Source organism: Coregonus lavaretus, assembly GCF_964263955.1.
Source record: "Coregonus lavaretus genome assembly, contig: SUPER_35_unloc_1, whole genome shotgun sequence".
Taxonomy (NCBI): domain Eukaryota; kingdom Metazoa; phylum Chordata; class Actinopteri; order Salmoniformes; family Salmonidae; genus Coregonus; species Coregonus lavaretus.
Genome location: NW_028167181.1, coordinates 3,985,065 through 4,010,447, shown reverse-complemented (window position 1 = coordinate 4,010,447; position 25,383 = coordinate 3,985,065). Strand labels below are relative to the sequence as shown.

General features: G+C 46.1%; 1 protein-coding gene across 10 annotated transcripts in view; it reads right to left on the bottom strand.

Moving 5' to 3' along the window:
• Window positions 1-258: 258 nt before the first annotated feature.
• Window positions 259-25,383, bottom strand: part of LOC311110040 (GRB2-associated-binding protein 1-like) — a 73,650-nt gene continuing 48,525 nt past the window's right edge. For 4 of the 10 annotated variants that reach the window (XM_084188575.1, XM_084188577.1, XM_084188576.1 and 1 more), the window contains 11 exons: window positions 18,132-18,260; window positions 17,636-17,801; window positions 14,164-14,389; window positions 12,192-12,877; window positions 10,312-10,406; window positions 9,753-10,098; window positions 7,060-7,149; window positions 5,961-6,054; window positions 5,438-5,555; window positions 2,454-2,582; window positions 259-2,360 (listed from right to left, as the gene is read on the bottom strand). In XM_084188575.1, coding sequence (XP_084044701.1) covers window positions 2,202-2,360; window positions 2,454-2,582; window positions 5,438-5,555; window positions 5,961-6,054; window positions 7,060-7,149; window positions 9,753-10,098; window positions 10,312-10,406; window positions 12,192-12,877; window positions 14,164-14,389; window positions 17,636-17,801; window positions 18,132-18,260 — 2,238 coding nt within the window. In that variant the 3' untranslated portion in view covers window positions 259-2,201. Of the gene's footprint in view, window positions 2,361-2,453; window positions 2,583-5,437; window positions 5,556-5,960; window positions 6,055-7,059; window positions 7,150-9,752; window positions 10,099-10,311; window positions 10,407-12,191; window positions 12,878-14,163; window positions 14,390-17,635; window positions 17,802-18,131; window positions 18,261-18,369; window positions 18,558-25,383 lie in introns of those variants that run through there. The other 6 variants (XM_084188573.1, XM_084188571.1, XM_084188574.1 and 3 more) reach the window with 6 other exon arrangements.

Genomic DNA, 25,383 nt, shown 5'->3' with positions numbered 1-25,383 from the left:
GTAGGCTGGTGGGAAGAGCTATAGGAGGACGGGCTCATTGTAATGGCTGGAATGGAATGGATGGTCAAACACAAATATATGGAAACCATTTGACTCCATTCCAATTTTTTCATTCCAGCCATTACAACGAGTCTGTCCTCCAGCTCCTCCCACCAGCCTCCTCAGTGGGAGGGACTTTCTGGCCGAAAATGTATTAACATATAAATTAGCATACTGTAGAGTGTAGGTGACGTGACGAATAGAAGACGCATAAAAAGGTTGTTTTTATTTAGTTTACTTTCAAATGGAAATGTTTCTCTTCTGATTCTTTAAAAAAAGATAAAGCATCAACGTTTTGCAGTTGGTCTCGAGACAGACAAAGCTGCAATGGGATGGTGAGAATGAAAGTATGGAAATGACAGTACAGGCACAGTTTTTCAATTCATGCTGGAATAGTTGGTGCAAATATATACAGCAAAGACTTTTATTCTCCTGGTAAAACATGCTTAGGACTTGTGTGTGAGAATTGGGCCCGTCTTCATGAAGCATCTCAGAGTAAGAGTGCTGAACTAGGATCAGTTTTGCCTTTAACAATGACTTTACAAGATCATATGAACAGGGGAGACCTGATCCTAGACCAGGGCCCAGTTTCCCAAAAGTATCTGAAGGCTAAGTTAATCGTTAGAACCGTAGGATCATTTGGGAAACTGGGCCCTGCACTCCTACTCAGACACTTTGTTAATAGGGTCCCTGGAAAGTTAGTAAAGCGAATAGTCATCATGAAAAACACTACAATTCTGAAGTCTTTTCTTTTTAGGTAAAACATCACAATTACTCACTATTTACAAAAAGACATCAAGTAAAGTAGATCGTAAGGCATACATACATCAGATCCCAGACGGTTTACGTGTAAATCCATTTGAAATAAATTAAAACCTAAGAGAGAATTAAATTGACGCGCCAGTCAATAAGGGAATTGATCATCACAATAATAAACTCCTGAAGCAAATTGACTGGCGTTCGTTAAGAAGGCATTTTAAACAGCACTTTGTTCTATACCCATCAAATCTTTTGTCTGTTTATAGATTATTACTCGGACATCTATCGTTGAGATAACTCAAAATAAATTAGAAATGGAAATAGATGTTATTAGTATTTTAATGAGTACCTGATTTCTCTCGTCTATAAACCTAAGGTTGACACCTTTGCATAACTCACAGAAAGTGTCGGGGAGCTTCCCGTTAAAAAGCTGTCACAGTTGATTCTGTCATTTCATATCATATCACATGTCCCGATACCATCTCGGAGAGCGTATAGAATTCTACCCTGCAGAATTACCACACACCATATATAGTGTTGAATAAAGGACACTTTCCGTTTATATACATAACACTTTTGTACACAGTCTTTTTGTTTTGCAAATATGAAGCATTTCCTCTTCCACGAAAATCTAAAATAGTAAGAAAATCATTTCTCAGTCGTTTAAATGACGTTGTTTCAGTGAATCCAAACCTTTGATTGAGCACTTGGTCAGTTGCGTTTCATAAAAAGTAACTCGCATTCTATTTTCTTGCATTCACAACAAGTTTTTCACTAAGAAAACCTGGTTCTCTCTCTTACAATGTTTTGGATAATATTTGACCTGTACAAGAGAAAATGGCCCAATTTCCTACCAGCAAAACTAGGCAACCTTGGCAGTAAAGTATTAAGTAGACACTAAGCATTCTGATTCTGAAAGAGAGATGACTCATTCTCTCCCAAAACAGACTCCAGACAGTGCCCTACAGTGTTGTGATTTAATCATAAAGGAAATGTTTTCTTTAAGTCTTCTCCTGGTCATTCTCCAACCAACTGAAATCCACCATAAGAGGCAGTAAGTGTTCCAGACTCCAAGTCTTTGTCAATGTGGTAATGTCTTTACAGAGTCCCCATTCGGGCAGGTGAGGACTGATACATCAATCAATCCTTCTACTTGCTTCCATACTGCATACAGCTTATTCCTGGCACATACCCCCTGTCTGCCACAGAGGGGCGCTGTGCTGTTGCTCTTCTGTCCTCAGACTGACTGATAGCAGGGTAAACTAAAGACAGTTCAGCAGCCCTGGAGGTCTGCCTGCCCCTTCGCGTCGGCACTGTGAGTCTGGAGGAGGGGAAGGCCGAGCCTGGGCTTGGAGTAATGTCTGTGGCCCAGCGGCGTGGGGCTGTAGCTGGGTGAGCTGGGGTCACTTGGGCCCTTTGGTGGAGGTGTCTGTCTCTGTGGACTGGCGTCCGTCGTTCCAGGCCTCCCGGGTGCTCTTGAGGGCCTGCGTCCGCTGCTGGTCCACCACTACGTAGTCCACCCGCTCATCTGACACCGCCAGACCAATCCCATTACTCTTCTTCTGGAGAGGAACACACAGGTCAGTTTCAATAGTGTAAGTGTGAGTGTGAGAGAAACTGTGAGCATGAGAGCGTGAGCGAGAGATCGGTCTCACCTTCCGTGGTGGGGTGGACTTGCCGGGGTCCAGGTCTAGGTCCAGGTACTCCACCTGCTTGTCTCCTTTGGGCTTCACCATTGGGCTGCTCCCCCCGTCCGCCGTCATGGGCGCACCCCGCTTCATGTTCTAATCAACAAGGGAGATACCATGTTACAGTGTAGATAGGGGGAAGATGACAAACTCACAGAGCATGATTAAATGTTAGTGCTACACTCTAAGAGTGGGCAAGAGGAGTAGTAGTACAGCTACAATGGAGACAGAACTAGAACAGATACTATCATCATAAACACATTGAGGTATTATGCAAACCTCAAGTCACGTCAGCATGTACACTACCACTACAGACGGTGTCTGAAATCTTAGTGGGTTTTGGGGGGAAATAACAGCATAACCCACACCATGCAGTGAGAGCATAGGCTCTATGGGCATCTCCGGTTAGGCTCCAAACTGGCAACCCAGGCAGCTTGTCTAACCAAACTTGGCAACCCGTCTCACCTCCTCTACGGTGTCAAGGCCCTCCATCTCCCTCTTAACAGGGGTGATGGGGACAGTGCAGTAGAAGGACTCCTCTCTACAGAGACAGCAGGGAAAGGTCAGAGGTCAAACAATAATACAGGAGGAACTGAGGAGATGAAGAAGAGGAGGAAAAGGGGGACTAGGAAAAATATCAATGAGTGATAAAGCAACAGGAAGTAAACATTAGGTCAAGGCGAAGAAAGGATAAGGGAAAACATCTCAATAAAAGGTCAAAAAGACTAAGACAACAACAGAATGGAAAACATGCAATCAAGCAGGAAATGACCCATTTTGTTGTTGGTGAAGTTAATCAGTCAATTTAGTATAGTTAAGATCATTTCCTTTAGGAGAGAATGGAGCAACGTTAAACAGTGATCGTGTTGTTCAATGTATGGCTCCCCAAGGGGGAAATGTATTTTGGACATTTTTGCTATATTCAGACAGATTAGAAACAGCGGGAAGACGAAACAGCGTGGAGACAAATTAGGAGGAGACAAAGTGGGAAAGACAGAGATCAAACCCTGGTGCCTAGACCACCAGATCATGGAGCCTGCGCAAGGGAAAATCATTTATATCTGACCAGTCAACAAAAAGGGTCCTTGAGAATTGATGGAAGAAAAACAACATGAGTTAGAAGAATAGAAGAAGATGCAAAGAGGAGATCTCCATCAGATGGACTGAATACCTGCAGGGGGAAAAGAGTGAAAGCGCAAACGAAAAAGACAAAAAAGCAGGATGACAAGTGGTTGAAGGGGGGGGGGGGGGGGGGGGGGGAGGTGAAGAAAGAAGAAGTGTCGAGGAGGAGTCCTTCTGTGGCAACCATCGATTTCTCCATAAAAGATGAGGCTGGGAGGCCAAGGAGGATGATAACGGACTGACTTTTACTAGGTATACTATACTAACATGGGATATCAGAAACAGAAAATGTGGACTCATCATTTCAATATCATCACACACTAACAAAAAACAGTATTTGAAGTGAAGTCAAACTATACTATATACACAAAAGTATGTGGACACCCCTTCAAATTAGTGGATTCGGCTATTTCAGCCACAACCGTTGCTGACAGGTGTATAAAATCGAGCACACAGCCATGCAATCTCCATAGACAAACATTGGCAGTAGAATGGCCTTAATGAAGAGCTCAGTGACTTTCAATGTAGCACCGTCATAGGATGCCACCTTTCTAACAAGTCAGTTCATCAAATTTCTGCCCTGCTAGAGCTGCCCCGGTCAACTGTAAGTGCTGTTATTGTGAAGTGGAAACGTCTAGGAGCACCAACGGCTCAGCTGCGAAGTGGTAGGCCACAAGCTCACAGAACGGGACAGCCGAGTGCTGAAGTGCTTAGGGTGTAAAAATCGTCTGTCCTCGGTTGCAACACTACCGAGTTCCAAACTGCGTCTGGAAGCAATGTCAGCACAAGAACTGTTCGTCGGGAGCTTCATGAAATGGATTTCCATGGCCGAGCAGCCAAACACAAGCCTAAGATTACCATGCGCAATGCCAAGCGGGGGCTGGAGTGGTGTAAAGCTCACCGCCATTGGACTCTGGAGTAGTGGAAACACGTTCTCTGGCGTGATGAATCACGCGTAACCATCTGGCAGTCCGGTGAACAAATCTGGGTTTGGCGGACGCCAGGAGAACGCTACTTGCCCCAACTGGGTGCGCCCAGTGCCAACTGTAAAAGTTTGGTGAAGGAAGAATAATGGTCTGGGGCTGTTTATCATTGTTCGGGCTAGGCCCCTTAGTTCCAATGATGGAAAATCTTAACGCTACAGCATACAATGACATTCTAGACTATTCTGTGCTTCCAACTCTGTGGCAACAGTTTGGGGAAGGCCCTTTCCTGTTTCAGCATGACAATGCCCCCGTGCACAAAGCGAGGTCCATACAGAAATGGTTTGTCGAGATTGGTGTGGAAGAACTTGACTGGCCTGCACAGGGCCCTGACCTCAACCCCATCGAACACCTTTGGGATGAATTGGAACGCCGACTGCGAGCCAGGCCTAATCGTCCAACATCAGTGACCGACCTCACTAATGCTCTTGTGGCTGAATGGAAGCAAGTCCCCACAGCAATGTTCCAACATCTAGTGGTAAGCCTTCCCAGAAGAGTGGAGGCTGTTATAGCAGCAAAGGGGGGACCAACTCCATATTAATGCCCATGATTTTGGAATGAGATGTCCACATACCTTTGGTCATGTAGTATATTTAAATTATTCTGAATACTGATGTTCTATGGATATTCAGCACACTAAGATATGCCATTAGACGAATTACATTACAAATGGTGCACTTTGCCATGAATAAAAAAGTTTTAATTGAATTGTAATAAATTCATTGGCTACTGACTGTGGAACATTAGCTTATTAATGTGACAAGTTTTTAGAAAATGTACATAAATCATTGTATCATTTAAAATGAATATTTTAGAAGAGAGTAGTTGAGGACGTGTGTTACATACTAGTTCATCTGCCTTAGAGACCATGGCTACATAATTCTCATCACAGTCCTCGGAGTCGGTGCTGGAGGCGGTGCTATGCACCGAGGGAGGCCTGGGAGGCATGGGGAACCTGGAGGGACTGAGCAGCACCACACACACACCGTTTAACACACCGTCTGTACACACACACACACAGCAGCAGCGCTGCATGGGAGCCTGCAGAGTTCCCTGCAGATTAAAAATGACTCACTGGAAAAAGACAAATAATGCACATTTCTAAGACATACATGTATGACTACTTTGACATGTTATGAGGTGACTAAAGTACTGCGTGGAGGGTTAGTGTTCTGATATAATACCAAACCTATAGTCACATGCGGTAGAAAGGAATTAAACTAAGTTGACACTGACCTAAGGTCCGTTTTATGTTTTACTCCCAAATGGTTAGGATGCGGTGAGTGACACTAATCCTAGATCTGTGCATAAGGGCAACTTTGACCCTGAGCTGCTGTAGAGGCGAAAGGTCAAAGGGTAAGACACTTACTCCCGAGCGAATGACCTGGTGACAGGCGAGCGGACGGGCGCCGATGAATCCTCCCACTCAGGTAGGGGCTTGATCTCCAAAGGGGCGGGCTTGGCTGTAGAGGGGAGGGGCAAACACCACCGTCAATCTCTCTCATCACATACCATCATCGCAACACAATACATTACATTATACAGAAAGTAATGCTTTCATTTGGCCAACAGAGGTCCCTATAAGCCACAATACCTCCTTCCAAGACTAAAACTGTAGGCTAAATTCCAACATGAGAAGTTCAGCGTAATACAAAAATGTAATCAATTGCCTATAGGTTTATAGAGTATGTCCACAGCCAACCGTTCACGCATGGTTAACGTAACAGAGCCCAATCTGGCAACCCGGGTGCTATAGAAACACATTCAGCATAGCTCCCTCGGTCTGGTTAGAAAACACCATCTGGTGCTGCAGTCTACAGGACAGCAGCACTTACACTTCTCAGCCTACAGTACAGCACTAAACAGACTTCGCAGACGTCTAAAAACCCTTCATGCAAACCCGGGGATGTATGTATGTGTGTATATATATATTATTACATGTCGAAACAGGAGCATGCCAAAAAGTGTTAAAAATACAAGAGTGAATTGGTTAGAACAGTCCATCACTGGTGTGTTGGAGTGTGTCGGCAACCTAAGAAACAACTACTGTACTGGTGTTATACATTAATACTATTGATTACTTTGACTGTGAACAAGGGAGAGGGCTTGAGATGTGGTTGTTGGTGAGGTACACTAGTACACTGACAACGTTTTCCTATGTAGTGGAGCTCTTTCACTAGACAACACAATAACATTCCTGAGATATGATCTCTCCTCCATTTCCTGAAGAAGCCTAGAAGATATTAGGGTGTTGGTGTGGTTCAAAAACGTGTAATGAGAACAAAATGTTAAATTAGAAACACAACAGAACAGGAGTTAGTTGACTGGATGAGACCGGACACCACATGTGATGTCACAGGTCACAGGTGAACATTCAGAAGCATGCGTTGAGTTCAGACAGGTTCAGAGAGAATGAGAGATGAGTATTCAGAACCAAGTTTCAGGCGTCGTTGTTTGGTAATACCTACCCTTGCGTCGTCTTGGGAACTCCCCTACGGTCTGAGAGTCGGTTCGCTCTAAACCAACACCCTTTGCTCTTATTATTTTAGGACTCTGACCTGATTGGTTAAAAAAGAAGACTTTTCACATTACCATCATTGATAAACGATGACATCATTGTAACACCTATTTTAATAAAAACCTGCCATGCAAAGCCGACGGATCAACAGACTGTTGAGAGACAACTCACTACTTCCACCCTACCATTCCTTCCTCCCTATTGGTGTATATACAGTATAGACAGGACTATCTCCATGGCAACAGCGGACCCCGACATTTCCCATCATGCACCTCACTCCATGCAACATGGTTGTGACTAGAGGGAGTACAGCTACGACCGGAAGTGACTTTTCATAGCAGGTTAGGAGGGCATTTTAGCTAACCCTAACCCTTTCCTAACCTTAACCTATGTCTCCTAACCTGCTATGTTAATTATCCTAACCTGCTGGGTCAATTCTCCTAACCTGCTACGAAAAAGTAACTTCCGGTCGTAGCTGTACTACCTCTAGTCAGAACCCTGCAACATGGTTGGCCTCAGAGACTTGACAAGACAACAACATGCACTAGTATGAGCGTGGAAGATCCACTGAGAGAAGAGAGTCATTTTGAGGGCAACAACACATCCACAACAGCAGACGCAAATAAAGGCGCACATTTATCTGTACACCAGCACACTGAAGTGGTCCCCTGTAGCTCAGTTGGTAGAGCATGGCGCTTGCAACACCAGGGTTGTGGGTTCGATTCCCACGGGGGGCCAGTATGAAAATGTATGCACTCTAACTGTAAGTCGCTCTGGATAAGAGCGTCTGCTAAATGACTAAAATGTAAAAAATGTAAGTGAAGTCCTAACCTTATGTATAATCCTCACAACAGCCATAAAACACAGCATACCCCAGCTAAAACCATGGCAGACATTTGCAATTGAACCCCATAACAAAGCCATAATGAAGGAAAGTGAATAAATGAAGCTACTTGTCGGCTTCGACCACAGATGCTTCAGCCTCACAAGACCTCACCCACAGAACAAAACCAAGCAAGAGAGGCCCAATCCCACATTGACCCCTAGACCCTATTCACTATGCACTTGTGGAGATCTGAGAGGAATTGATTTGTTAAAGCAATATGGTCAAACTTCCACCAAGTGCATAGGGTCTAGCGGTCGATATGATTTGGGATTGGACCAAAGACTTTGAGCCAGAGAAAAGGCTAGAGAGAGTAACCCTGAAGCCAACAGTACACAACAGCCCTACATGCACACACAGCCGGGACAACAGAGGTCCCAAACTCAGCAGATGGACAGCAGTTGTGGTTCGGTGAGGAGAGAGATTGCATTGAGATGGAATGGCCCATGGTTATGAAACACTCAAGTTAAAAACCTAACTGTAGGCCTATACCTTCGTCATCATAATGACCCCATGACTACAGTACCATTCCAGTCTAACATGTCCTCACACTGAACCATTCACATTCAGCATCCCATTGTGACACCACGGTAGATGCTGGAATGAAAACAACCAAGAGTCATTGATCTGAATGTTAAAGCTCTAAGCCATGAATAGAGAGCAACTGACTTTAGATTTTCTAACAACTTTCCTGACATGGATTCCTCCTTTCTTCTCCACCATTGACAGTGACTGGTAATGACCTCTGCTTTGGGTCTGCCTCCCCTGTGGGATATTCAAATCCTCCCCGCTCTAGATTGAAATGTCCCATGGTGGATCTGGAGGGGGTTGTTGCTCCATCAAAGAGGCCCTTTCAGAGGGGGGGACAATGGGGACAGCGGTGACCGCTCTGGCCGCTCCATGGTGATGGTGGCCCAGGCCGGTCCCCCCCCAAAGCCCCAGAGAGGGCCCCCTGAACTCTGGGACAAAAGTCCCTTTGACTGGGGTGAGAGGGAGAGAAGATGAGGGGGAGAGCGGGCTAAACTAAAAGAGCAGGCTGAGAGGAGGGTGGATGGGGTGGAGGATGGGGCCTTGTCAAGGACTGACTGAGGAGAGCGCTCTAGAACACTGACTACATTGAGCAGAGAGATCTAGAACACTGCCTACATAGAGAGAGATCTAGAACACTGCCTACATAGAGAGAGATCTAGAACACTGCCTACATAGAGAGAGATCTAGAACACTGCCTACATAGAGAGATCTAAAACACTGCCTACATAGAGAGATCTAGAACACTGCCTACATAGAGAGATCTAGAACACTGCCTACATAGAGAGATCTAGAACACTGCCTACATAGAGAGATCTAGAACACTGCCTACATAGAGAGATTTAGAACACTGCCTACATAGAGAGATCTAGAACACTGCCTACATAGAGGAGAGGAAGGGTGAGCCACAACATTCTGCACTACTGTCTGATGCCATACAGGAATTGTATAATGATGACAAATGAACGTGTTCTACTTCAAAATAATGAAATTGTAATCTGTCTTTCATAACCATGAGCCAAGCACATGTAATGGGAGTGAGTTAGAGTTGAATGCCAGGATGTAGAGAGAAGCAGTTGTGAAAACGTTGATGCAACAACAGATAAAAGACAAACGTACCAAGATTCTCTCTCAAGATTCTCTCTCATTCAAAGACACACACCCCCTTCCCCTTCTCCACAGCCACACCACCTCACCCCCCAGCCATCCACCCTGCCCCTCTCCTCCCTCACCTTTGCGGTCCGGTTTGAGGTTGCGGTCCACGGGCGGGGGCTGACAATCGCTGATGAGCATGGGCCTGCGGGGTGGGGTCTTGGGGCTTGAGCGAAACCCCATGTGGGCCGGCGGGGGAACCTGCTTGCCCAGGGAGAACTCTAACGTGCCCGGGCCCGGGGTCATGGGTACATAGTTGGGTTCCATGATGGGTTCACAGCCCGACAGGCTGCCGGAGCGGTGGTGGGACGGGGAGTTGGCGTTCATGGGTACGTAGTTCTGGTCAACTTCCTCCATGGACTGGCTGCCCACTGGCATCATGCCTTTGTTTTTCTGAAGGGGAGGGGGGGCAGAGAGAGAGGTAGGCTACATAAGAGCACAGACAGACACAAGACAAAAACACGTACACACACGTGAAAAGAAGTGAGAGCATACAAGCTTCCCTTATCTTAATCTGCACCTTAGTGCACTACAAACAACGCAACTATCATAATAGCCCAATACTTCAGTATCAATGTGAGAGGTCCTTTAAGTCCATCGTTTTAATCTGATTGATGAGCATGTCGTGTAAAGACTTACCAAGTAGCTGTTGAAGCTTTCGTTGAAGTCAAACGAGCAGCTCTTGTCAGAGGGAAACGACCTGGGGATATCGTAACAGTCCTGGGACACAAGATCTGCAACAAACATTACAGAGCATTTAAAAACAGTGTAAACACACCATACCTACACTATAGTAGTCTAGATAGGGCCTACAGCAATATGAATCAAAATGGTGTTAAATACTCAATTAAAACTGAATACAAATGCACCATTGAAACCACAGTAAGTGGTGAACAGGGATATGTGAAGTCTGTCTGTCTGTCATCTCGGCAGCTGGACTATAGTTGCTGCTCTTGCTCTGATCATCATGTGTAACGTCACACCAATGCATTTCAGGAGGAGTTCAGACAAACAGGATGATAGGACTTGGAAGGTGGCCATACTCTACAGCCAAGGCAAGCAAAGCCTACTCTGGTACACATACGACTAGACAAACGGGGAATCCCGGGGCATTTGCTAAATGCCCTCGTGTTAGTTCAACAGACCTGTTTCATGTTAAATGTAATGAACAGACTTGGACCGGATGTAGCTGGGCATAATGTTTTATCTTGAACTTCAACCTCAGATGCTCTTTTGGTTGTGTAAATGATTGTCCTTTAAGAACAAAAATCGTATTATTATATATTTATTTGGGGGGGTGTTGACAAAAGTGTTATTACCAGTGGCCACCACCAGAGGGGGTGATGAGGAGAAGGACTCAGTGTTGTTTCTCTGCTGCTAGTAGAGAAAAGAGGTTGGGAGCATTCACTGTATAGAGGTTGGGACTGAGGCGCCAAACTGCTTTCTCCTAAACTCTGAAGTACGTGTTGTCTGTCTGCATGGTAACTGAACACCACTAATTCTGCTTGCTACACCAGATGTCCTTGGAGGCAAGGCAATCTTCGGCTGTGAAAAGGTTTTTGTAATTAGCTATTCAAAAACACATCTGTCGCGTCAAGAAAATTATCTTGGAGGATTAGACGCTTGCTTTGCTTTGTCTGAACACAGCACACACCAGCCATGTGTTGTTATGAACATACTGTCGTTGTTAGCTAGTGTATTTAGCCTTTATAATGATGCACACAGTATGTTAGCCTAAGCGTTAGCCTATATCACTTAGCATCATGATAAGTAGTGACAGGATGTGGTACCCTATATCACTTAGCATCATGATAAGTAGTGACAGGATGTGGTACAGGATGTGGTACAGGATGTCACTTAGCATCATGATAAGTAGTGACAGGATGTGGTACCCTATATCACTTAGCATCATGATAAGTAGTGACAGGATGTGGTACCCTATATCACTTAGCATCATGATAAGTAGTGACAGGATGTGGTACCCTATATCACTTAGCCTCATGATAAGTAGTGACAGGATGTGGTACCCTATATCACTTAGCCTCATGATAAGTAGTGACAGGATGTGGTACCCTATATCACTTAGCCTCATGATAAGTAGTGACAGGATGTGGTACCCTATATCACTTAGCATCATGATAAGTAGTGACAGGATGTGGTACCCTATATCACTTAGCATCATGATAAGTAGTGACAGGATGTGGTACCCTATATCACTTAGCCTCATGATAAGTAGTGACAGGATGTGGTACCCTATATCACTTAGCATCATGATAAGTAGTGACAGGATGTGGTACCCTATATCACTTAGCATCATGATAAGTAGTGACAGGATGTGGTACCCTATATCACTTAGCATCATGATAAGTAGTGACAGGATGTGGTACCCTACGTCCCTTAGCAAAAAGTGAGAGTGAAATGAAATGCGTTCAATTATATCTCTGTTTTTCATTTATTTGACAGGACTAATAAGGGTCAATCAATCCACCAATGAATCAAGATCAATCGATGAGCCGTACCTTTCCTGAGGCGTGATGAGTCCATGGTGCCGATGGTGTTGCTCCGCAGGGCCTTGCTCCCGGCGCTGGTGGGCACGCAGTAGTTCCCGTCCGTCTCCGACATCGAGCGCGGCACGCAGTACGTGTCCGTGGGCGAGCGCTCCGCGGGGGGCGGCGGGTGCCCCGAGGTCAGGGAGTTGAGTGAAGGCTTGGGGGGCCGGGGGGGAGGCATCACGTCACCACCCTCAGACCCACCACTTGGTGGACCTCGAGGCACCTGATAGGTACAGTTACTGCCTGGTGTGGGAGGAATATCGTAGCTAACCGACAGGTTCCTCATTTGAGTCTCCATGGAGGGCTTCCGCGAGGGCGTGTTGAAGACGTAGAGCTCCGGGGCGTCGCCGTCGACTGGGATGGGGGGCGAGGAGGTGGAGGCCGACTTGGGGAGGAGCACGGTGTCCTGGGAATAGGAGCGGGGGAGTTGGTAGAGGCCAGAGGAGAGGTCGGTGGAGAGGGAGGCGCCGCGGGAGGGCGGGGAGTCGTAGATGGAGGAGGCGGAGGCGGGGTGAGGGGGCGGGACAGAGAAGAAGAAGCCGTTGGCGTGCTTGGAGGAGGAGGAGCTAGTGGAGGTTGGCGTGCGGTGGGCAGGGACGTTGTCGTTCAGGTCCGTCTCCGACGAGGTCGACTTGGAACACTCTGCGTGGGCTCTATGACAACGGCAAGGAGACAGATAACATCAGGAGGCTGAATGGTGTGTGAACATCTCACACACATACACCTCAACACAGATTAGTGATACGAGTTACATCAACACATCCATTCCAGTTAAGTCACAATACCACCAATAACTACTATTGAGGTCCATTGGATCTGTTGTTGAGTAGATCTTATTGAGTTGTAGGCTCAGTATAATGATCTATGTTTCATCCTGTGGTTAATTTCAAAACATGCAGGGTCAAACACAGCACTGTCCTTTGCCAAAGGTCCATTGACATATTAAGCCATTCTGGATCATTCCTCATTTCCCTGACTGAGAACAGCCAGGAGCTAAATTTTGGATTAATGGAACACTTCTCAAACACATCAAACCCAGAGGTAAGTGCTGGATTAGTTTTGTGTCTATTTACAATGTGTGAGTGTGTATTTGTGTGCATGTCCACATGTATATGTGCATGTTTATGAACCTGTGTGTGACTGTTTGCACACGTGTGTGTGTGTGTGTGTGTGTGTGTGTGTGTGTGTGTGTGTGTGTGTGTCACTCCACACTAGACAGGCTGCTCCAGACTCACTGATTAACCTGGGGAGGAGAAGGAGCCCCTTTGCTCTCACACTCCCCCAGAAGGAGGTACTCCTGGTCCCCCTCGGAGGGGGGAAGAGGAGTAGGAGGGAGAGGAGTCACAGAGCTACATCACCACACACAGAGAGGAGGAGGAGGAGAGAGTTAGATAGAGAACCACATCAACAAGAGAGGAGAGGCACTGAAATATGGACAACATATAGAGACAGTACAAGAGACCTAATAAAGCACACCACAGAGGAAAGTAACCAGAGAGAGAGAGAGGCGGGGAGAGAGAGAGAGAGGCGGGGAGAGAGAGAGAGAGGCAGGGAGAGAGAGAGAGAGAGAGAGAGGGGCAAGGAGAGAGAGAGAGAGGCGAGGAGAGGAGAGAGAGTGGGGCGAGGAGAGAGAGGCGAGGAGAGATGGGCTAAAGACGCCATACTAAATAAAAAGTGTGACACAAACCTAAAGTATATAATAACAGGAGACTAGATGGAGACCAGAGGGAGACCAGAGGGAGACTAGAGGGAGACCAGAGGGAGACCAGAGGGAGACTAGATGGAGACCAGATGGAGACTAGAGGGAGACTAGAGGGAGACTAGATGGAGACCAGATGGAGACTAGATGTCAGAGAAACACAGCGGGAAATGTCACAACACCTCTCCACTCTGTACCAATGGCAGCGGTGCACTGTCATATCATGGACTCCACACCCACCTGTTGGGCTCTGGCTTCTTGCTCTCACAGTTGACCAGCCACAGGTAGTCCTGGGGTTCATCCAGGCTGGACTCTGAGTCCAAGTGGCGCACGCTGACTGGCTGGTAGGGAGGGGGCACGTTGGTCAGCATGGCCGGAGGACCCCCCAGCACGCCCAACCCCGGGTGAGGGGGTGTGTCCACCACTGAGCCACCGCTGCCCGCCTGGTGGGCAGCCTTCGCCGCTTCTGTGGGGAAGAAAGAGGAGGGGAGATGGAGGGAGAAGAGGGGACACCATCAGAACAACACCGGAGTTTTCATGCACGACAGTTATTAACGAAACGTACATGTTCTATAGTGATAATATTGTAGGTGTTTGTACGGTTATATTTCTGACTTGTTTGTGTACATAAATCAGTAGTACGTTCTATAAAAGCACTACAGAGCTGTGGGAAATGGATACCGAGTTGAACACATGACAGAGATACTGCAAGATGACATCCAGTACAAACAGGTCATGAGTCAGACTTGAAGGACAAACACTGTACGTACACTGGCATGCATGCACTTTCCCTCCCTCCCACACACACACACACGTGTATGTCTGTGAACCACGCAATAACCTTTCAAATCTTCACAATCAATTATTAACGCATGAGAAATACAACTATTTTATAACATTTATATAAGAATTTATAACAAAAAGGGGAAATATAGGGAAACATAAAAAAAAAAAAATGCTTCCTTTCTTCCAATAGCTATTGTATCTGCCAATGTTATTCAACCCATTAATACTGAGCTGTATTCCATCCAAATCTATGTTTTGCCTTTTGAATCCCAACCACTGCCAGACAGCGTTTCATCAAGGTCTCTGCCTTGTCCGTCTCCATGTAGGCCTGTGTGGTGACGACTGTGCTTGGTTGTGCTCTATTCACAACCTACTCTCCGGCTGCATTGCTCCCCGCCTACACTCCTCAGTGTGTACGCACATACACACCCAACCACCAACAGAGAGATCTTTGAGTGGCTCCCTAAGTGCTCGAACTGAAGGATGCGCACCCTGAGACGACAGCTGCTCTCTGAATCTTTACTCCATCCATCGCTCTCTTCCTCCCCTCCTACTCCCTCCTCCACTGTTTTATCTTGTGCAACCTCTCCCTCAATCGCTCCCCAATCAGTCACTATTCTCCTGCTTTATCCTGTGCACTCTCCTCCTTCCCCCCCAATCACACCCTATACATTGCATCACTTAATCTCTCCGTCTCTTCTCCCCAGCCCCCTCTCTCACTACTATCCTGCTTTATACACTGTATCACTCACTCTCTCCATCCCTCCACCTCCTTGTTTGTCTGTCTTATGTGCTGATTCACCCAGGCAGCGGGAAAAACCCTTTCCTCCTTAATCTCCCCCTCCCACACCGGTGGTTTACAGCCCTGCTGCTCCAGCACTCCAGCACCCCCCCCCCCCCCCCCCTCCTTGCTGACATTTCCCCAGCCACAGTGCACCCTCGCCTGGGCGCGGGAGTGGGCTGAACTGTCCCCTCTTTTGTTTGTGCTGTATGATCAGCAAGACTTTGTGAGGCACAGACAGAAGTAGCCAAGGCCTCTCTGCAATTTGAGAGTCACACCGCTCAACCACAGCAAATCTGCATGGCCATTATGACAGACAAACTCGCTGCTTGGATCCATAATAAACTCAACATTTCAAAAATGGCCCATAGATAAGCGATATGTTGTGGTTGAAGTTGCACTATAACAGGGAGGGTAGAATACAGCCACAACACTGAGGAAGGAGTGAAGCTGACCTTGTGGTTTGATACGTGGTCTCCCTGTTGTCAAAGATGTACTGGGTACTGCTGATATCATAATCCAGGACATTCCAGGGACTCTAAATGGTTCCCTAATATTCGGATTAAACCCACATGCATTACAATAGTGAGTTCAGATTGTAGGGTCCATTTCCGGTTCCACACCAGTGTAAGCAGTGTAAGCCATAGCCATTAGCCAGGCAACAACTCAACCAGGGCCTAAAATTAAAACACCCGCCACTTTGGCATTAGCGGGTAAGATGTCTATTTCACCAGCCACGTTGGCGGGTGGTCAGGGCTCCATAGGGCGAGCATTTCACTCGCATTTGTGAATACAAATATTCAAGTATGATCACATTTATAGTAAAATAAATGCTCCAGTAGCTGTTTTCAAAGAATTTCTGCAGTTTTGTTTGATAGCTGGTAAATTAAATCGCACAAAGTCAAAGAACTACGAATCCTACACAGCCTATCCCACCTCGCATTGCAACACTGCCTGGCTGGGGGCTGTCGCACATGAAGAGTGAAAGATTCATTTTTAGAAGCGCTGTGCACAGGCATAAACGTTGGTCTAATTTACAGAAAAACGAAATTCTACTGACGTGAGACTTTGTCCTTGTGTTTCTTGGCTACTTACATTGTTTTGTTCACAAGCTAGGTTGTTTTTCTATGTTTGAGTTTCAACTGCTAGGGAAGAGAAGGCAAGGCTTGTACTAGTCAGACTCAATCTCACAGGCACAAACATGACTGGAGTCACGTTACCACGGTAACCTCACGCCCTTAAAGGGACAGGTGAAATGTTTTGTCTCATCTGTGATATTTTGGATAAAATTTCAATTAATATACCACATTACTTCTTCTTAGTAATAAATGTATTGTTTTAGAAATATTACAAAGCACGCTCATCATTTTTTCCCCCCCAAATATTTTTGGCTGGTAAAAAATCTGAGTGGCTGGTAGATTTTTAAATCTACCTGCCACAGTGGCTAGTGGACCAAAAAGTTAATTTTAGGCCTTGAACTCAACAGTACCTCCCATGTCAGCTGAGGGGGAAGTTCAGGTCCGGAGGCCCCTGTATGTGGCCCCCACTGATGATGGTGGGAAGAAAGAGCAGGAAGTAGAACTCTAAATAAACCACCATTCTGGTTTGGTGGGCCCCACTCACTCGCTTTTCCCCTGAGTAAGCGAGCGAGCACGAGAAAGAACGAAAGAACGAATGTGAGCGAGAGGGAGAACAAATGAGAGAAACTGAGAAAGAGAGAACAATAAAGGTAGAGAAGGAGAGAGAGCGGCAGTGGGGCTCAGTTTAGGGGAGCACACAATGCTTTAATTATACAGTACATGGAAACATGGTAACGTGAACCCATCTGAAGACACGGCTCATTAGGCCTCATTAGGCCTGTGCTGGGAACAAAGGCCTCTTGGCACACCGTGTCCAAACCTACACTACACCAGGATATGATCATTATGTGAGAATAATACGTGTGAGGAAAGACTACTGTTTCCGCTCATGCATATTTCTGTTCTGTTGCATTTTCTTTCTGCGTTTCTCTTTCTCTTCTGTGCGTATTTTGTGCACATTGTATAGACACATCTCAGAGTCCCTCTCGTGTGGGCGTGCATGCGAGCCTGTGCAGGGACGTGTGTGGTACGTGTGTGGTACGTGTGTGTGCAGCATCATTGTTACCGTCGTCTGTGGGGTTGAAGCCGCAGATGTCACAGATGCAGCGGACCCACTTGTTCATGTCGTCCTCCGTGTCGGCCACCAGGTAGAAGACGCGGTCGATGGTCTTGATGTCGAAGATGAAGCTGTGCTCCAGGTCCTTCTTGTTGAACGTGAGCCCTGCGTCCACCTGTGGGGGGAAGGTTTAGTGTTAGCATGTAGCTGTAGCATTACCAACCACATAACAATAGGGCTTAGCATTAGCACGTAGCATTACATAAACAATAGTGGTAGCAATATCTGTTGTAGCCAAAGCTGCTATAAGCCACTGTCAATGTAATGTACTGTTATAGCTGCCTTAAGACGTTTTAGCAGTATTAGCTAGTGGTACTGTAGCATTACTAGGACCATTAGTTTTCCCTGATCACATGACCTGACCTGGAACTAATGTATTACATAACTAGGGTCCAGAGTAACAAACTCCTGGCCATAATCAGCCTTAGCATAAGTAGTGTTTCACCTGTTCACACAGGTTGAGGTCGATCACGCGGATGGGCTTCTTGGCGTGGTCATTCTTGTAGTACTCCAGCACGTCTGGGTCGCCCGAGAGACGGCCGCTGCGGAGAACAAACCACCGCTTCTTCCATGCCTGCAAAGAGAGAGAGACATTTTAATGTTGATGCTCTAAATACATATCATCGCTTACTTAAAAACATCACAGTACACCCATAAACCCCCCCTTGAAAATCTTAACAAACCCCTGAAGACTTCACAACAACAACAACCCATATTGGCTCAGGGGACAAGAGAAGAGCGAGCGCAAGAGAGAGAAAGAGAGAGAGAGAGAGACGGACCAATAGAGAAAGGTCACTGTGTGTTTGCTCATACGGCTCCATTCCTGGCTGACCACAGGCTGGACAGGGGCTTTGTTTTTCCACCCTGGCCTCTCTGTGTGCTTCTCTCTATCCCTCCCTCACTCTCCATTGCTCTTTCCTCTGGTCCTGTAAGCCACACAAGGACTATGTTCAAAATTCACCCACTCTCACCCTCTTCTTATATACCAATCCATTCCTCTCCCTCCCGCTACAGCCTCTCCATCTCTCTCCTCTGAGCCCCACTAGGACAGACCTGTTCCCAAGACAGAAATGTGTGTCTGGGACACCCAGAGCCACCACAGACAGACAATAGTTTGGTCTGGTTAGGTCTAGCACCCCGACTGTGGAACAATAGGATTTGTATGTCTATGAGACACATGTTCCGTCTGAAATGTCACCCTATTCCCTATATAGTGCCCCTACTTTTAACCAGGGCCCATAGGGCATTATGTAGGGAATAGGGTTCCATTTGGGACACAGCCACAGAGTTTCCAAGGCAGCTAGGGTTTAAACACAGGGCACAAGACCCAGACAATGGGATATAGCATAGAAATATAATCCAATTCTATTTCTATTCTATCAGACTTAAGACCGTGGGATGGATAGGGTTGAGAATGCGGAGTGGTTTAGTTTTAGTTACACAAAAGGCACTAAGAATAAATCACTTGTGTCAATCATCGTCAGGCACTACCATCAGAAAGTCAGTCAGAGGGAGCGAGATAGAACCAAGTCAGATGTCTAAACAGGAGTCTGGTGTCTAATGCTTTTATTTTGACGAATGAGGCCCGGCCCATCTAGATGTCTTTTCACCTAAACTGTGTAGCTTAACTTATAAGGTGGTTAACTTGTTCAATGAAACCTGCTCCCTGAACGGATGCTAGGAGAAGCTAACTCAAGGATAAGCAGGGCTAAAAAGCACATGATGAAAACAAACTGTGGCTAATCGCTATGAGCCACCAACTCTGATTCGCTGAGTCACTTATGCTAAACTTGAGTTTTTTGGAAGGATTTGTTCCAGATTGCAGAGTTAATTGTGCTTAATCGATCCGCTTCAGGTTGATCAATATTGTGGCGCAAAATAGACTCGATAGAGGTATTGAATATTGAACAGGTGAAATTTGATACAAAAGATGACATAACAGAAAGGAATTGCTATTCGTGGAATTTCTCAACTGCCACTTTTGGATTTCAAACAAGGAGGGAAAACCAAACCAGTAGAAAAACAACTCTCCTTGGAGATCAGAGCCCTAGCCTCACCCAAGCACAGCCAGCAATGGCCTGTGAGGAATGCAAACTAAAAGCTTTGTTGTTTTTTTTCGGGGTAAGATTTTAACCGGATTAACAATGCTCTGTGTTTTTTCCCCCTCCCTTCAGTTGTTTTTCTATCCACAGAGTTCCCTTTGTTAGCGGGCCAAGCACCGAGTAGGGAAGAACAGCCAGGAGGAGAGGAGAGAGAGAGAGCATCGTCCTGCTGTCCTCTTCTGTCAACAAACAGGAGAGCCGACCCTGGAGAAATAAACAGGCTGGCTGAAGGAGGAATTTTACAGGGGCGCGCACACACGCGGGCGCAGCCTTGCACGGCAGAAACGCACGCAGATATACACTCTCACACGCGCAGAGAAATGCACATTCATACATACGCACATGCCCCTTGAAATTCTAACAGGCCTACATTCATGGCCCTAACACTCCCTACAGTCATCAAGTAAAAATGCCGGCGCAGGGTTCAAGAGGTCTGCTTGACATTGAGGGAGGAGGAGGGTTCCCACACAGTATGTCCCACAAGAAGCCATGCCCTAACATCACATTTAATATCACTGTTTATTTAACCATAAAACATGATCAACAACCAAAAACAGCCTCCAGATAACAATACACAGAGCAATTAACTCAGTCTGTGTATAACTGGTCCTGTCCAGCCTGAACAGCAGCCTAATCTAACCCAAGCAGCACACATTAGCATGTTGTTGTGGTGCTGCTCTGTTGCGGTCAGACAAAGAGGAGGGCGACCCCTCTCTCTGGTACATGACAAAGCACTCTGGCCTCAGGTTACCCTGTGGGCCATGGGGTGAGGTTACACTGGGGGAGGTTAGGCCAGGCCTGGGTCGTATTCATTTTTGCTAAGCATTTCTTATAGGACAAGCCCAGGTAGAACACGACCCTGGTTTAAAACAGACACAGGAACATGGAGACATTTTAGTCATTTAGCAGTCACTCTTATCCAGAGCGACTTACAGGAGCAATTAGGGTTAAGTGCCTTGCTCAAGGGCACAGACAGACTTTTCACCTAGTTGGCTTGGGGATTCGACCCCAATACCTTTCAGTTACTGGCCCAACGCTCTTAGCCGCTAGGCTACCTGCCACCCTGCTGCTGTCCATAACAACAGCTGGTCTGACTAGAAAGATGACATTGACATTCATAGTTTCAATGGTGCTGGTTAGCTGGTTAAGAGCTCGTTGAAGGCGGCTTGTTTGAGTGGTGCTTCATTGCAGCTTCAATACGGAGTGAGTTTTGGAAGCCTACCTGATTCAGGGGTGCTTTCCCATATTAGCATGGTAGCAGACAGTGTGTAGGGGTCGGAGGAAAACGGTCAGGGATGGAAAGCTGTGTGATAACATGAGCAATGAGAATCACTCTCAATCTCTCTCTATCTCCACTGCCACACACACCCCATGTGCCCATTCCATTAATCACAACTCAAGTTAAAACTTAGCCGCAAGTAGAGCTAAACTGGTCCATTTAAATCCCTGCCAGGTTCCTATCCAATGAAACTGCACACAACCAGAAATGCCATTGTGTCTCCAGTCAGCCAGCCAATGGCATCTCGCTGACACAGATACTTTCTATTGTCAGTGGAAAACAGTACAAAAAGCTCTTCACAATGACCACACATGACAGTGACTGTCTGATGCACACAGCAGCTGAATAGCAGCACTGTTAGACAATAACCATCTGTCCACAGACCTAGCCTGGTTCCAGATCAGTTTTTGCGGTCTTGTCAACTCTTATGGCCATTGTTTTGACAATTACCATAAGAGATGGCAAGACTGCACAAACAGATCTGGAACCAGGCTACCACAGACCTACCTTGTGCTATTGATCCTGAAAAGGCCAGCAGAGGTAATGAGGACTCTAGCAGTGCTGAACCCCTGTTACTGTCCTCTCCTCCATTGTAGTCAAAGAGGCACAGAACAGTCAATAATCCAATAGTCGTTACTGATCACAGAACACAGCTAATCCAGGTTGGTCTACTTCACAAGGCCCAAGATGATAGAGTAGATCTCAACTGATCACAAATCAATCCTTACATACAACCAACCAAACAATACAAGCAGTAACCAAGTGTGTTGACTCTTCACTCCGGGGGAGTGGAGTGGGACGAGATGAGGAGCCCCTGGTGCAGCAGTTGTCGCCCCCCCCCCCCCCCCCCCCACCCTCTCCCCTCCACCCTCCCATGCCCTCTGATAGGGCGTGAGGCAGGAAGAGACCCCGGTGCCTGCTCCAGCCTCCAGCCAGACAGAGACACCATTGAGGGGATGACTGGGAGGGATGGACGGGGGAATGCCATCCGAGTTGAGTCACACTGTTGCCATCAGGCCCCCACTGACCCAGAGACAAAGAGGAGAGGAGATGGGGGGGGGGGGTGAGAAGGGAAGAAAGGGAGAGAGATGGAGTGAGAGAGAGATGGATGAACAGTATAGAGAGAAGAGACAAAGGTAAAGGAGGAAGAAGATGAGAGTGAGTGAGAAAGGAAGAAGTAAAGAGAGCTAGCTAATACAGTAGACTTGAAGAACTCTACCACATTGGGGGCTTCCCCCCCATTGAAGACTGGTTATGGGGTGTGGTGGGTGAATCAGAGTGACAGGGACAGACATTAGGGAGGGGGGTGACAGTGGGTGGGACACAGGGCCCTCAACCACCACATTCCTGGCTACGGCCTTGGCCCTGCCCTATCCAGAGAACAGTGGCCTTTGTTGGGCTTAACTTTATCAAGCTGTCCCCTGGAACATCTAGAACTCGAGGGCTCCAGTCACAACCATCTGCCTGATAGATAGGGGCCACAAGGGGCCCAGAGTACCCAATTGTCTGCCCATACATATGTATTTAAATACTGGAGTCTTGACATAGCCCACTCTAATATATCTACTGCAGTACATATGATTCTTAGAAGATCTTGTGTCAATTCATCCGGTGTACAGTGGCTTGCAAAAGTATTCATCCCCCTTGGCGCTTTTCCTATTTTGTTGCATTACAACCTGTAATTTAAATTGATTTTTTATTTAGATTTCATGTAATGGACATACACAAAATAGTCAAAATTGGTGAAGTGAAAAAAAATACTTGTTTCAAAAAATTCAAAAAAATTAATAACGGAAAAGTGGTCCGTGCATATGTATTCACCACCTTTGCTATGAAGCCCCTAAATAAGATCTGGTGCAACCAATTACCTTCAGAAGTCACATAATTAGTTAAATAAAGTCCACCTGTGTGCAATCTAAGTGTCACATGATCTGGCACATCTCAGTATATATACACACACACACCTGTTCTGAAAGGCCCCAGAGTCTGCAACACCACTAAGCAAGCGGCACCATGAAGACCAAGGAGCTATCTAAACAGGTCAGGGACAAAGTTGTGGAGAAGTACAGATCAGGGTTGGGTTTTTTTTTTTAATATCCGAAACTTTGACTCTGCACCGGTACCCCCCTATATATATATATATATATAGCCTCCCTACTGTTATTTTATTTTACTTCTGCTCTTTTTTTCCTCAACACTTTTTTGTTGTTGTTTTATTTAACTTTTTTATTAAAAAATAAATGCACTGTTGGTTAAGTAAGCATTTCACTGTAATGTCTGCACCTGTTGTATTCGGCGCATGTGGCCATTATTAAAAAATGGAAAGAATATGGCACCACAACAAACCTGCCAAGAGAGGGCCGCCCACCAAAACTCACGGACCAGGCAAGGAGGGCATTAATCAGAGGCAACAAAGAGACCAAAGATAACCCTGAAGGAGCTGCAAAGCTCCACAGCGGAGATTGGAGTATCTGTCCATAGGACCACTTTAAGCCGTACACTCCACAGAGCTGGGCTTTACGGAAGAGTGGCCAGAAAAAAGCCATTGCTTAAAGAAAAAAAATAAGCTAACACATTTGGTGTTCGCCAAAAGGCATGTGGGAGACTCCCCAAACATATGGAAGAAGGTACTCTGGTCAGATTAGACAAACATTTAGCTGTTTGGCCATCAAGGAAAACGCTATGTCTGGCGCAAACCCAACACCTCTCATCACCCCGAGAACACCATCCCCACAGTGAAGCATGGTGGTGGCAGCATCATGCTGTGGATGATGTTTTTCCATCGGCAGGGACTGGGAAACTGGTCAGAATTGAAGGAATGATGGATGCAGCTAAATACAGGGAAATTCTTGAGGGAAACCTGTTTCAGTCTTCCAGAGATTTGAGACTGGGACGGAGGTTCACCTTCCAGCAGGGCAATGACCCTAAGCATACTGCTAAAGCAACACTTGAGTGGTTTAAGGGGAAACATTTAAATGTCTTGGAATGGCCTAGTCAAAGCCCAGACCTCAATCCAATTGAGAATCTGTGGTATGACAAAGATTGCTGTACACCAGCAGAACCCATCCAACTTGAAGGAGCTGGAGCAGTTTTGCCTTGAAGAACGGGCAAAAATCCCAGTGGCTAGATGTGCCAAGCTTATAGCGACATACCCCAAGAGACTTGCAGCTGTAATTGCTGGAAAAGGTGGCTCTACAAAGTATTGACTTTAGGGGGGTGAATAGTTATGCACGCTCAAGTTCTCAGTTTTTTGTCTTATTTCTTGTTTGTTTCACAAGAAACAATATTTTGCGTCTTCAAAGTGGTAGGCATGTTGTGTAAATCAAATGATACAAACCCCCAAAAAATCAATTTTTAACTCCAGGTTGTAAAGCTACAAAATAGGAAAAATGCCAAGGGGGGTGAATACTTTCGCAAGCCACTGTACATACGTATAGATTGAAGTTGGATTACTGTTACAGTGCTATTTGGCTGTTAATTGGATTCTTTCCGACATTTCTTGATTTCTGCATTGTTAGGAGCAAGCAACAAACATTACGCTGCATCCGCTACAACATCTGCTAAAATGTGTACGCGACCAATAAACTTTGATTTGATTACTGTACCAACACTGACATACTGGGAAGTTGGCAACAACACCAACCCATCATACACTATGATGTAGCCTAGCGTCTAGTTCATTATAGTGATACAGAACCAGATTAAGCCCAACAATACCAACCCATCATGCACCATGATGTAGCCTAATGTCTTGTTTATTATAGTACTGTAAAGTAAGTGATACTTACACAGACCCAGATTAAGCCCACTCCTGTACTTACTGTTTTAAATGGAGAATCTTCTTTGAAAGCTCTATTTAAAAGTAGCCAAGGCGTGGGCTTAATCTCTGTGCAAACGCCCTCGACTGTTCTAACATACTAACTAACTTTTATTACATAGTCTAACTGTACTGCGGCACCTCTCTTATAATACACAACCAAATGATGTAATAGTGAAAGTGAACATTCCAGAAGGATAACAGCACCAGCTGGTTGGGGAGTTCCACCGGGCTCTAATCCTAATCGAAGAATGTTCTGGAAATGGAAGAAGAATAAGGGGACATTATGCCGCCATTGAGGACAGTGATTAATGACATGCTCCAGTACTGTAGCCAGAAATGAAGAGACAGCTGGAGGAGCTGGCTGGTGTTTAACAACCGTGAGGCGGCAGCGTGAAGAGTACAGTTCACAACACGCCTGGAGTAGGAGTACTGCCGATCTAGGATCAGTTTCACATTTTAGATCATAAATGAATATGATTACATAGACAGGCCAGAC